We start from the raw sequence: 12,951 nt of genomic DNA on the forward strand, positions 1-12,951 counted from the left end.
GAGTGTGGTGTGTTCTCCCTGTGTCTGCGTGGGTTTCCTCCGGGTGACTGTCTGTGAGGAGTGTGGTGTGTTCTCCCTGTGTCTGCGTGGGTTTCCTCCGGGTGACTGTCTGTGAGGAGTGTGGTGTGTTCTCTCTGTGTCTGCGTGGGTTTCCTCCGGGTGACTGTCTGTGAGGAGTGTGGTGTGTTCTCCCTGTGTCTGCGTGGGTTTCCTCCGGGTGACTGTCTGTGAGGAGGTGTGGTGTGTTCTCCCTGTGTCTGCGTGGGTTTCCTCCGGGTGACTGTCTGTGAGGAGTGTGGTGTGTTCTCTCTGTGTCTGCGTGGGTTTCCTCCGGGTGACTGTCTGTGAGGAGTGTGGTGTGTTCTCCCTGTGTCTGCGTGGGTTTCCTCCAGGTGACTGTCTGTGAAGAGTGTGGTGTGTTCGCCCTGTGTCTGCGTGGGTTTCCTCCGGGTGACTGTCTGTGAGGAGTGTGGTGTGTTCTCCCTGTGTCTGTGTGGGTTTCCTCCGGGTGCTTCGGTTTCCTCCCACAGTCCAAAAACACACGTTGGTAGGTGGATTGGCGACTCAAAAGTGTCTGTAGGTGTGAGTGTGTGAGTGAATGTGTGTGTGTGTCTGGTGTTGCCCTGTGAAGGACTGGCCCAATGATCCCAGGTAGTCTGTGGACCCACCGTGACCCTGAAATTTACAGATAATGGATGGATGAATTAAATAGTTTGTTATTTATTAAGAAAGTTTACTGTTGCAATATGTGATCCTGTACCCCCCCCCCCCCCAATAAATAAATAAATAGATAAATTAGGATTCAATTGTAATTTACATAAGCAGCCTACAGTCATTACTGTAATCACATCGACCACTAGATGGCGCTCTCGGTCTTAATTATTTACTTCAAAACGCATCTGACCTAATTCAAGTTCATTATTCCACACCACGAGCCATTTACTCAGCTCCATCTTCTTCATTTGATGGCAATGTCTGTGTATTTATAACTACTGTAATTTATTATACTTCAGTATTTTCTGGATTTTAGTCCTCCATATTTAATTCTTTTTATACATTCTTACACCAAGAGCCAAATGATGCTGGCACACATCCTCAGTTCATCTGTCCCATGTGCAGCATTGATTGATGGCACTTGGGTGGAACGCTCCGATTGCCACACGAAGTGCACAGAAACACCGGATTAGAACCAGATGTCACCAGGCGTTATTCACTCATTCACCTTCTGCATCCTGTTCAGGGTCGCAGTGGAATTGGGGCTCAACTGGAATCACTGGGCACAAGGCTGGAGCGCACCCTGAACAGGGCACCAGTCCATCACACACTCACATCTGTGGACAGTGTCACACTTACCAACATGTGTTTAGATCGCAGGGGGAAACCCACACAGACAACGGGAGCACACACCTCACAGACTGTGCCTGAAAGTAAGGACCCAGGACCCCAAGACCCTGGAGCTGTGCTGCAGTGACACTTCACACAGCTCTGACACGCCTCCCACCAGAGGAGATGTCCCTTTGATGTTTGGGCGACTGTTGCCTCACATCCAGCACAGTCTTCACCAGAAACGGGCCAGATGTGTTTTGTGATGTTTAAGTCAAACACAAGGAGCCCGGTTCATTCAGTCTGTTTATGGACACTAAGCTGCAAAAACAGGTAGAATTTAATCACTGTATCTGTGATGTCATAAACACAAACACAGTCATATATCATTTATGCAATAACATGATATTATTTACACACAGCTCCAGGGGCCGGGAGGTTGTGGGTTCGATTCCCGCTCCATGTGACTGTCTGTGAGGAGTGTGGCGTGTTCTCCCTGTGTCTGCGTGGGTTTCCTCCAGGTGACTGTCTGTGAGGAGTGTGGTGTATTCTCCCTGTGTCTGCGTGGGTTTCCTCCAGGTGAGTGTCTGTGAGGAGTGTGGTGTGTTCTCCCTGTGTCTGTGTGGGTTTCCTCCAGGTGACTGTCTGTGAGGAGTGTGGTGTGTTCTCCCTGTGTCTGCGTGGGTTTCCTCCAGGTGACTGTCTGTGAGGAGTGTGGTGTGTTCTCCCTGTGTCTGTGTGGGTTTCCTCCGGGTGACTGTCTGTGAGGAGTGTGGTGTATTCTCCCTGTGTCTGTGTGGGTTTCCTCCGGGTGCTCCGGTTTCCTCCCACAGTCCAAAAACACACGTTGGTAGGTGGATTGGCGACTCAGAAGTGTCCGTAGGTGTGAATGTGTGAGTGAATGTGTGTGTGTGTGTGTGTTTCCCTGTGAAGGACTAGCGCCCCCTCCAGGGTGTATTCCCGCCTTGCGCCCAATGATTCCAGGTAGGCTCTGGACCCACCGCGACCCTGAACTGGATAAGGGTTACAGATAATGAATGAATGAATGAATGAATGATATTATTTAGACATTTCAAAGAGTGTTTTTGTGTAGATTTTTAAAAACTGCCTGTTAAATTTAAAGGGATACAGGAAGGTTGGAAACCAAATATCTTAAGAGAAAATTAGTAGAATGTAGGCCCTTTAACATCGGTTAGCAGTGTGTGCACACATCAGCTTTAACAGCTGCAGTCTTTCAAGGTGCAGACGTTGCTAGTTGGGCTTTGTGTGCGATTGAATCCGTGTTTTTATCTCCACTCATGTAGACCACCTGCACCTGAGTCACAGCATCGGCTGATGATCTGTTCTTTAATTGAATCAGGCGATTCAGAGTCAGGAAACACTGGGTGGATTAAAAGAATAGGACAGAGACTCTGGGGAAGAAATTAAATATGTTGGATCAGTTGCTCATTTAATTTCTCCACAGCTCAAAGAGGGACTTGGGCCTAGTTTGGTTTAAGTGACTAATTTCACACACCGATTATGTTAGATGTTACTTTGGAAGTGGAAATCAAGCTCGGATAATGCAGTCACATCAGAACAATGATGATTACTCTGTACAATTCATTAGCTGATGTTTCTGTCAGATTTTGTGTATGATTTCTTTATAGTTGGGGTGATGTTTGGAACCAGGGTTTGCAATGTCCATTTGGCCCTGAGGTTTATATGGAATATTGATAACAGTAAAGCGGTTGTAGCTATTGGTAATTACAGGAGAAATTAGGTTTCTCCTGTGAGGAGTGTGGTGTGTTCTCTCTGTGTCTGTGTGGGTTTCCTCCGGGTGACTGTCTGTGAGGAGTGTGGTGTGTTCTCTCTGTGTCTGTGTGGGTTTCCTCCGGGTGACTGTCTGTGAGGAGTGTGGTGTGTTCTCTCTGTGTCTGTGTGGGTTTCCTCCGGGTGACTGTCTGTGAGGAGTGTGGTGTGTTCTCTCTGTGTCTGTGTGGGTTTCCTCCGGGTGACTGTCTGTGAGGAGTGTGGTGTGCTCTCCCTGTGTCTGCGTGGGTTTCCTCCGGGTGAATGTCTGTGAGGAGTGTGGTGTGTTCTCTCTGTGTCTGCGTGGGTTTTCTCCGGGTGACTGTCTGTGAGGAGTGTGGTGTGTTCTCTCTGTGTCTGTGTGGGTTTCCTCCGGGTGACTGTCTGTGAGGAGTGTGGTGTGTTCTCTCTGTGTCTGCGTGGGTTTCCTCCGGGTGAATGTCTGTGAGGAGTGTGGTGTGTTCTCTCTGTGTCTGCGTGGGTTTTCTCCGGGTGACTGTCTGTGAGGAGTGTGGTGTGTTCTCTCTGTGTCTGTGTGGGTTTCCTCCGGGTGACTGTCTGTGAGGAGTGTGGTGTGTTCTCTCTGTGTCTGCGTGGGTTTCCTCCGGGTGAATGTCTGTGAGGAGTGTGGTGTGTTCTCTCTGTGTCTGCGTGGGTTTCCTCCGGGTGAATGTCTGTGAGGAGTGTGGTGTGTTCTCTCTGTGTCTGCGTGGGTTTCCTCCGGGTGACTGTCAGTGAGGAGTGTGGTGTGTTCTCCCTGTGTCTGCGTGGGTTTCCTCCTGGTGCTCTGGTTTCCTCCCACAGTCCAAAAACACACCTTGGTAGGTGGATTGGTGACTCAAAAGTGTCCGTAGGTGTGAATGTGTGAGTGTGTGTGTTGCCCTGTGAAGGACTGGCACCCCCTCCAGGGTGTATTCCCCGCCTTGTGCCCAATGATTCCAGGTAGGCTCTTGACCCACCGCGACCCTGAACTGGATAAGCGCTTACAGATAATGAATGAATGAATGTTACAGGTGTGGTACTAGGCAGCACTGTGGAGCAACAGGTAATCAGATCCAGAATCTCACTTCTGTTTGACCCGCTCTTCAGGTCACAGTCTGTGAGGAGTTTAGTGCTGTCTCCCTGTGTTTGTGTGGGCTCTGTAATGGACTGGGGCCAGATGTCCTTACACCCAATGACACTGGGCACTCCATGACCCTGATCAGGATGAAGTGATTACAGAAGCTGAATGAAGGTTTTAGGCTTACAGCCTGTTTTAGAAACATTATTAAACAGTGTAAGCTGCGTTTTCATAGCCATCTTCGGATGTCTGGTTCCTACAGCTTCCACCACCGTCAGGTCAAACCACACTGAACACAAAATACCTTGAACTACACTTTCATATGGGGGCGTAAACATGGGGCGTGCGTGGGCGTGTCCTTTGGGTAATGGGCGTGTCACTCGGGGTGTAGTGGGCGGGGCCTGCACTCTGCTTCGCCCTGTTGAAGTGGAACTTGTCCTCAAAACAAGCTTCACAGTAATAAGTGACTTTGGGAAGAACTCCAGCGGAGCATGGACACGAGCTTAACTCAAAACGTTATACACACGACGTGAAACTCCAGCGAGGTCTCGGCGAGCTCCGGAAGAGGAAAGCGGTGAGTTCTAGCACAACTTTTGTGGCGGGTTTATTCGGTGTTTCTCCACTTGTCCTGTGTGTGTGAGGAACAGAAGCGTGGGAACTCCTCTAGGCAGGAGTTTATGGAGTTTTCTGCCAACGGCAAAGCCTCACACCTTTAATACACACAGAAAAAAGCAAAGAAAAGCACATTTATACGCTCAGGGGAGGGGTCTGGACGCCCTTGTTCAAATAAAAGCTTTCAGTTGGTTTTCTAAAAGAAGAGTAGACATCCTTCGCAGGTAAACGGCTGATTTATTGCACAGCGTCTGTTTGTTTGCTCTGTTTAAAGTAATGGGTACAAACAAAAACTACAGGACTTTAATCAAACTTTAAATTAAGAATTGAATTAAACTCAGCGGTTATTTCTATGGAGTTGTGCAGAAAATTGTTCTATGTGTACAGTTTAATATCTACATTTCATATATTTAAATATAGTCATTTTAAGTTGCACTCATTTACATTTGCCAGTGGTGTTCTTTAAAGGCTAAGCACCACTTAATGGACCTCCATGAATATTTCACATTATTGTAGTTACTGACAGATATAAGTATGAATTAAAATGAAAATAGCTGCTTAATTTGCTTTAAAACTGACAATTTTATTAAATTGACGGAAAAACCCGAGCTCGCTACGGAGATTCTTGAACGCGACCGTGACGTCACTGGTGGACAACAGCTGAACAACGCCGCGGTAAAACACCGTTATGACTGACTGTTATGACAGTATCTAGCTAAATAACCAACATTATTCATGACAATAGCCCAGCAATAAGCTAAACTCAAATGTAGAGGTACCGTTATTCTTGTAAATGTGATCGAAGTCGAACTCGAATTCATCCGACACTATAAACCTCCGTAATGCAGCTACGTAGCCGAGTATAATCTGAGCCACCGAGTTTAGCGAGTCAAGCTAACGCTAACTTCTACGTCACAGGCAAGACGCCTATTAGAGTTTCCGAACACCGTTGGGGGGGGACCAACGGTTTTTTTTAAACCGTATTCCTTGAATTAGCAAGAAATAAACACAAGTTAGGAACTCAAATTCCACTGTATTTATTTTTTTGACACTTTCATAGAGCTCGTGCTTAGCCTTTAACTTTTGGTCATTACTGTGTATATTATTTTGGGTTTTTAATATTTAGACTCAGACTCAGCTTTAATAGGTTGTTAGTGTCTCTTTTGGGTTTAACTTTTTTATAAGGTTGCCTTCAGTTGAAAAACAAAAACGGGTCAATTACATCAAATTAAATACTCAGGAAAAGCAGAACCCATCTGGCCGTAATGAACACCATTATGAAGATTATTCTGGGCCACAAACCGATGAACCCCCTCAGACAGGGAGGAGTGTTAAGTTTGTGTTGCACTGAAGGAACTTTCTAGGAGGGTGGATCTCCTGCTGAAGGGCTGGGCCTAATTCAAACAGAGTATCAGGGCTTCCCTAAGTTTCTGGATGCAAATTTCTGTTTGAGGTCACAACTGAATGGTCTGCCTCTTCTCTGAGAGCCATGTAAACTGTGTCCTAAAGTGTTGAACTGACCTGTTTGCCTAGTGATACAGTTAAGCAGGTCTGTGTGTGTTCAGTCTTCAGTGTGAAGTGGTTCATTGTATAGAAACTTATCTACTTGGTCTTTATAGGGTTAGTGATAGAAACCAGACGTCACAATGTCCGAAACACAAACACAGCCAAGTGATTTACAATCCAACGTGTTGCTTCTGAGCTGTGGTATTTAAAATCATGTTGAAATGGGGATAGTAGTTTGCCTTAAAATATCCTGCATGTACCTCTCCACTAAGAATGGAAGGATGAAGAAGGCATGTCTTAGAAATCAGTGTATTCAACTGAATAATAACGTCCTCTCACCACCACTGTGAACTATTCTGACACCGAGATTCACTGGACATCCCACTCAACAAAAAACACCATGGCACCATGTTTGCGCTAGTGCTAATGTGCTATAGCAGTTCACGTATCTAGTTTTTGTTCTTGGTCTCTGTCACTGAGGCTATGACCTTCATTTTCATTCCACTGACAAATTTATTCAAAGTCAAAGGAGATGTGTGTCCTGAACGACCTTAGCCCTTTGACTACCTTGGATTATAGTCTTTGAATGGTGTTCTCTTTTGTGCTGTTCATGCGTCTCAAATGTTATCTGGAGTTTTGAAGGCACGCCTCAGAAAGGCACGGGCCTGTTGCTTAATTCTCCTCCTCCCTGACTCCGTCTACCACTGGACGATCAAAGAGAGGCTGATCCTCCTCCTCCTCCTTCTTCTCGTAGCTGTGTGTGGACCATGAGCAGCAGGGGAACACGCAGTCTGATTGAATGTTGCATATAGGGCTGTGTAATGTGACTAAAATATCTTATGATGTTAACACTTTAAAGAATACATTGTTCATTATGTTATGAAGATTTTTTTTTTATTTTGTAAAATTGATGTTACGATATTAAGCCAAAGGTAACACTGTCAACAAGGAGTTTGTTCTACTTTGGTGTAGTAACAACTTAGCCTCCTGGGAAGGCTTTACACCAGCTGTGACAGTTTGATGGCATTGGGCCACATGAGCAAAAGTGAGGTCATGTACCGATGTAAGATGATGAGTTCAGGATTACTAATAACCCTCCTACTCATTATACCGCAGATAAACATGTGCCTTTCCACTGCATGGTACCTACGCTGCTCACATTTTGGTACCTGGGATCTGGTTTGCACGATTTACATGTCAGTACTAAACATGTAACTGGTTCTAGATACCAGGTACTAAATTTACCTCATAGAAAACCAAATTAGTGGAGTCGAGTAGATGGATACCATGCAGAGGAATACCACCAATAGTTCTACCTCTCCACAGCCACATGACACAGGACATCGGGCATGGTGACCTTTGGCTGTTGTGCCCCATTTCATTTCCTGCTCTTCTGTTGAGATTGTCCAAGCAGCACAATGAACATCTGCATCCTCTACAATATCCCTTTGGACATGCAGTGTGCTAATAACAGTGGGCAGTCTATCTAGGTTTGGAGGTTAGACTTTGGCATTGACCGTGGCATCTAACCACCACAGAAGTGGAGAAATCCTCTAAGGGGCATCGAGCTATGTGAGGACTGACCCGCTCAGGCCCTGTGGCCTTCCTCTCGGTCACAAGCCAAAACTCCAGTACTTCCAGAGGACACAATGAAAGGAAAAGGAGCTGCATTAACACCCCCACGTCCCTGTGTGCTGTGTGTGCCTGATACATGTGATACTGAGGCTGAAAGACGCTATTGTGTCTCTCTGCTCTTTTTCTGTGGTGTGGTGCTTTTTTTTTTTTCTGGTGTATAAGTGAACATGTCGCTATTTAACTCGCTCTCATTGTTCCCTCTACTCTTCTTTAATAAAAGCTGGAGCGTTTGAGTTCCTTCAGCTCCCTTGCGTATTAACTATAAACCAGGAAGAGCTGCTGTGTCTTTGGCATATCTTGAATATTTGTTGAATCTTCACTCCTCAGAGAGAGTTACTAGAGATAGCTAATGTTGGGATGAGGGTAGGTACATGAGCTGTGCCTGACGTAAACAAGGACTACTGACGTGCAGACTGGCCAATTAAATGTTTACAGAGAAGGTTATCGACCAATAACAGTAGCTCTACAGTCAGACCGTCCAATCAGAGGATTTTAGGCTACTTCACCACGCCCCCTTCTCACTCAAGCGAACCAATCGGAGTAGGGGAGGGCGGGACTAGTTTGTGAACGAAACGCTTATTGGAGTTCTATGTAAGCTCTAGAAAAACAAAATGGACGTTTGTGAAATTCCACCCGAACGTTTTTTTAAGTCTAAAAAAGAGGACATGTCCGGGTAAAAGAGGACGTCTGGTTACCCTACTAATGTGGAACATCTACATCACAATGTAGTGCTTAGTTGTTTTGATCATGTGTAATGCGTATGATAATCCACACTGAAGGGTATTTTCTCACCAGATAATCTCATAATAACGAAATAATTACTTGAAATATATAACTTATTTCAACAGCTTCTCAAATATAAGTCATTATCTTGAGACTCTAATGTCTCGAGAAATGCGTCACCTCCCCGAGTTGGTGAGTGTTGTTTAAAGAACTGATGATCTGTTGAAAAATGATATGCTGATATACTGAGGAAAAAAAAGCACATTGTAATGCATAACCACATGACCTGCTCCTACAAGTTTCCATTACAGAAGTGCTAATATACGGCTCTCTAGGTCAGCGCTGCCGTCTGTTCAGGGTTGTGTGTTGATGAACAGGTTTGTTGTGACTCGTGTCATTTCTCATGGAGCCTTCACTCACCACAAACCAAGCCTTCGTCTGTCTTCAGTGTTTGTTTGTGTTATCACTCGAGTCCGCGGGAAGCTGATAAAGGCATTTTGATGCCTGGAGAGGGGTGATATGTACATTGCTTTGTGTGTTTAGAAATCGGGGGCTCATGGCTCATTGTCAGATGAAGCGCATGAATTAAAGTATCTTTTTTTTTTTAGAGTCACAAAGGTGTAACTGGAGACATGAATGGTTGTTATGTTGGTGAAAGGGACTATGCCCCTCTCTTGATCAACATCACAAAATGACCTTGAGGCCATCTTTTAAAGGCTTTGCTCTGCTCTGGTCTTTGACATCTGGGTGTCTGCTCCAATCAGTGGTTGAAGAGATATTCAGTGGTTTAATGTGAAACTTTTTTGGTTCCACAAAGGTCCCAATAGAACAACCAACCAACCTCTGTTTCTTCTGAGGTTCCATATGGTAAAACGATAATGGGAAATCATGGAATATCTGGACATATTTGCAACTGTGAGGAAGTCTGGTTCCTATCACCTCCACTCTGAGTAATTATGCACAAATTCAGAACAACCCACTTTTAATTAAACTGATCAGAAATGCTGGGAAATCACTGGAAGTCCCGGTGTTGTGACAGCCGTGGCCACTCCTGGTTTAATATTTTCTCATGTTTCATTGACTTGTGTTCATAAGAGTGTAGAAACCCAAGTACCTCTTGGCTCTCAGCTTCTTATCTTCCTGACCTCAGACCACAGACTGTAGTGCTGTTTGCTTTCCAAGCCAAGGTTTATTTTCCCAGAGGCCCTGCTTTTAGCCTGTGCCCAAGCCTGACTTTGTTTTGGTCACTGCAGTATTAAGAACGTGTTGGAGATTATAGCGTCTGAGACTGAGCTGGAATACCGGTTACTTAACAGCCTGTGCGCTCACCATGCCCATATGACCCATGATGTAAATGGACTGGTGTATCGTACTGAACTGTATGTGCTAAAGCCCTGAATGAATCACGACTGCCAGTTCTGGAGTCACTGTAGAGGTTTTTGCACTAGCTATATTTGTTCTGTAATGATAGTGTTTAGCTAATAACACATGGTGTAAATCATGACTGTTGTCTTTCAACTTTTGTTTGGCTGGGATTGTCAGTGTAAAGTTTTCCCAGAGAGACTTACCACAAGCTGGATACAAATACACTCTGTGACCTAGTCAAAGGTCCACTGACTTTAAAGTCTTACTGGAGGCAGATAAAATTGTTACAACACATTGTACTGAAGGCATCCATTTTTGCACAAATAATGAGCTTATGGTTTTGTTTACAGAGGTGAACCTGTTCCAGTGAGTGGGATTTTTCTCAACATTCCTAATGGAGTCCTACAAGGTCAGTGGCCCTCCAAACGCTGGACTACAGCAGAGCTACGCTCAGTCTACCCGTACAGCAAGAGGCCAAAACAGCAGATACGGCCTCAGCATCAGAGTCCAAGGCATAGATGGACATCCGTATGTGGTTTTGAACAATCAGGACAAACCGTCTAACCCGTGTGAAGCTCCACACAATAATGGATTTACTGACTCTGAAGGGTCCTTCATTGATAACTATCAGGACTATGATTTCAGAGCAGCCAGGGAAAGTATCTCCAGCAATCCTTTCGCCGAATATAGAGCCCAGAATCAAAAGCAACATGTTGGCCCTCAAAATGGTCTCTCAGATCCCAGAGAGGCTCAAGCTAAGACCACATCCTTGCTAAACTTCCAGAAGCATCCAGAGCTCCTCAAGCCTTATGACCCAGAGAGTAACACCCTTGATAATTTCCATAATGTCCCACCACAGCCTCAAACGTCTGCTGAAATTAGAAACCCCTATCCTGGATCCTTACCCAGGTCAACTCCTGCAATCGTTACCCATCCTAGATCTTCCAGCCTAGACCAACCCAAAGGCCCACATCCGCCAGCCCAAGATTCAATCAAACGTCCTCAGGCACAGGTCCCACATCAGACGTTTCCATCTAAAGTCCAGCCTCAAACGGGATCCTCCAAATCCCAACCCCAGACAACTGCCAAACCACAAGCCAAAGCACAACCCCAGGTCAAGTCCCAAACTCAATTCCAAATTAAGCCTCCGTCCCCTTCCCAGCCTCATCTTCGCCTTCCAGTTCCTCAAGCATCTTCAGAACCCAGCATACCCAATGCACAGCCTGGCGGTAGGACACCAAGCACAGCTAGCAGCGCCAACTCAAGTCTGGAAAGAAGTTGTAGGAAGCCTGACGTCCTTCCACTGCGAAGAACTGACTCCAGTGGACCCGTGCTTCAGTCGTCACGCTCCCGCCATTCCTCCATGTCCTCGGCTACACCGACCAAGGAAGAGCAGCTCGAGGCACTATATGCAGACACCATAAACCGCCATGAGAACCGTCGCTACATTCCGTTCTTGCCCGGAACTGGCAGAGATATTGACACTGGATCCATTCCGGGTGTGGATGAGCTGATCAATAAATTTGACGGCAAAGAAAACCAGCAGAGGAGAGGACGGACAGGCCGAAGAAATCGAATCAATCCAGAAGACCGCAAGCGTTCTCGTAGCGTGGATAGCGCCTTTCCCTTTGGCCTTGAGGGTGACGCAGAATACCTGGATGAAGTTGGCCGCAACCGAGGCAGGTCCACGGAGCATCTGCTTAGGCCATCGCAGCTTCTGCAGAAGTCCCCCATGTCCCCACCGTCCACGTATGGGCGACGATCAGTTTTCAGAAAAGTGTCACGGATCAGCAGCGAACCTGGATCTCCACAAGAAACCCTGTCCAGTGCTACATCTTATATTGAAGGCTATAAGAAGCATCTTTCACGGCCCTCCATTCTTCCTCTGGAGAACAAGGGAACTGAAGCAGAGAAAATAACACCAGGCACAAGGATTCTGACCAGTGTGGCTACGACATCCTTGTCGAGGCCGCTTACAAATAGCTGTAAGAAGCCAACTACAGAGGTAGATGCTGAAGTAAGGAAGGCGAGTACTATGCCTTTTTTATTATCAGTTGAACATTTTGTCAGCAGCCTTTGATAAAATAACTCACGTGAATTATTTCTGACCTTTTCTTTTTGGCACTACCTTCTCTTTTGTAAGAAAAATATGTTGGCGACTTCTACAGAGGTTCATTGATGTTTTATGCTTTTCCATCTTGGAACAGACAACACCTGATCTCCTCAAAGGTCAACAAGAGCTGTCACAACAAACACACGAAGAGACCGCCAAGCAGATATTATTCAATTACCTCAAAGATGGGTGAGTTCCCAGGAAACTATCCAGTTCTTTTCAAACTTTTTTGAAACATTGTTCAACAAAGCTTTGCATTCATTCCCTTTAGCAAAAACACAACCTCAGAGTAACGTGTAGACGATTAGTTTAAGTTCAAACTGTGTTTGGCATGGCTTCAAGATTTCTGTGCATTTAAAATCATTAATTAATATTTAGGTTGAACTGATGTGGCACGCAAGTTGTTTTTAGAGATACTTGTCTTAGTATTAAACCCTTATAGGGATATGGATGTGTAGCTCTGTTAGCCTGATGCTAACACCACAAAGGAAACCACAAAAACAACATTGGAGAAAGATTAGTTGATATTTAATAATAAAAGGTTAAAGAATAATATTGTGGTGGGCTTATTATTATGAAAATTTAATTGTTCAGTGCGGATGTAATTTAATTGAAGCTTCTTCAATACACCATACTCTTGTGGGTTTATTTTCTTTTCCTTGTCCAGCAGTATAATTATCTCCTCCTTAAGTCACTGGTTCATTAACTACTGACTCCCTGTGTGATTCACCTAGTGGAATTAAGGGAGTGTGTGTGTATATGTGTCTGTGTGTGTGTGTGTGGAGTCAGGAGTCTCCTTCTTAACCATGGCTAACATTCCACT

The 12,951-nt window shown here is 45.3% G+C and overlaps 1 protein-coding gene across 5 annotated transcripts in view; it reads left to right on the top strand.

Moving 5' to 3' along the window:
• The first annotated feature begins 4,608 nt into the window (after positions 1–4,608).
• LOC136676389 (cingulin-like protein 1) overlaps positions 4,609–12,951 on the top strand; it is a 46,418-nt gene continuing 38,075 nt past the window's right edge. For 2 of the 5 annotated variants that reach the window (XM_066653365.1, XM_066653367.1), the window contains exons 1-3: positions 4,609–4,748; positions 10,366–12,041; positions 12,223–12,317. In XM_066653365.1, coding sequence (XP_066509462.1) covers positions 10,410–12,041; positions 12,223–12,317 — 1,727 coding nt within the window. In that variant the 5' untranslated portion in view covers positions 4,609–4,748; positions 10,366–10,409. Of the gene's footprint in view, positions 4,749–4,892; positions 5,011–10,365; positions 12,042–12,222; positions 12,318–12,951 lie in introns of those variants that run through there. The other 3 variants (XM_066653368.1, XM_066653369.1, XM_066653366.1) reach the window with 2 other exon arrangements.

Source organism: Hoplias malabaricus, chromosome X2 (genome assembly GCF_029633855.1).
Source record: "Hoplias malabaricus isolate fHopMal1 chromosome X2, fHopMal1.hap1, whole genome shotgun sequence".
Classification (NCBI taxonomy): domain Eukaryota; kingdom Metazoa; phylum Chordata; class Actinopteri; order Characiformes; family Erythrinidae; genus Hoplias; species Hoplias malabaricus.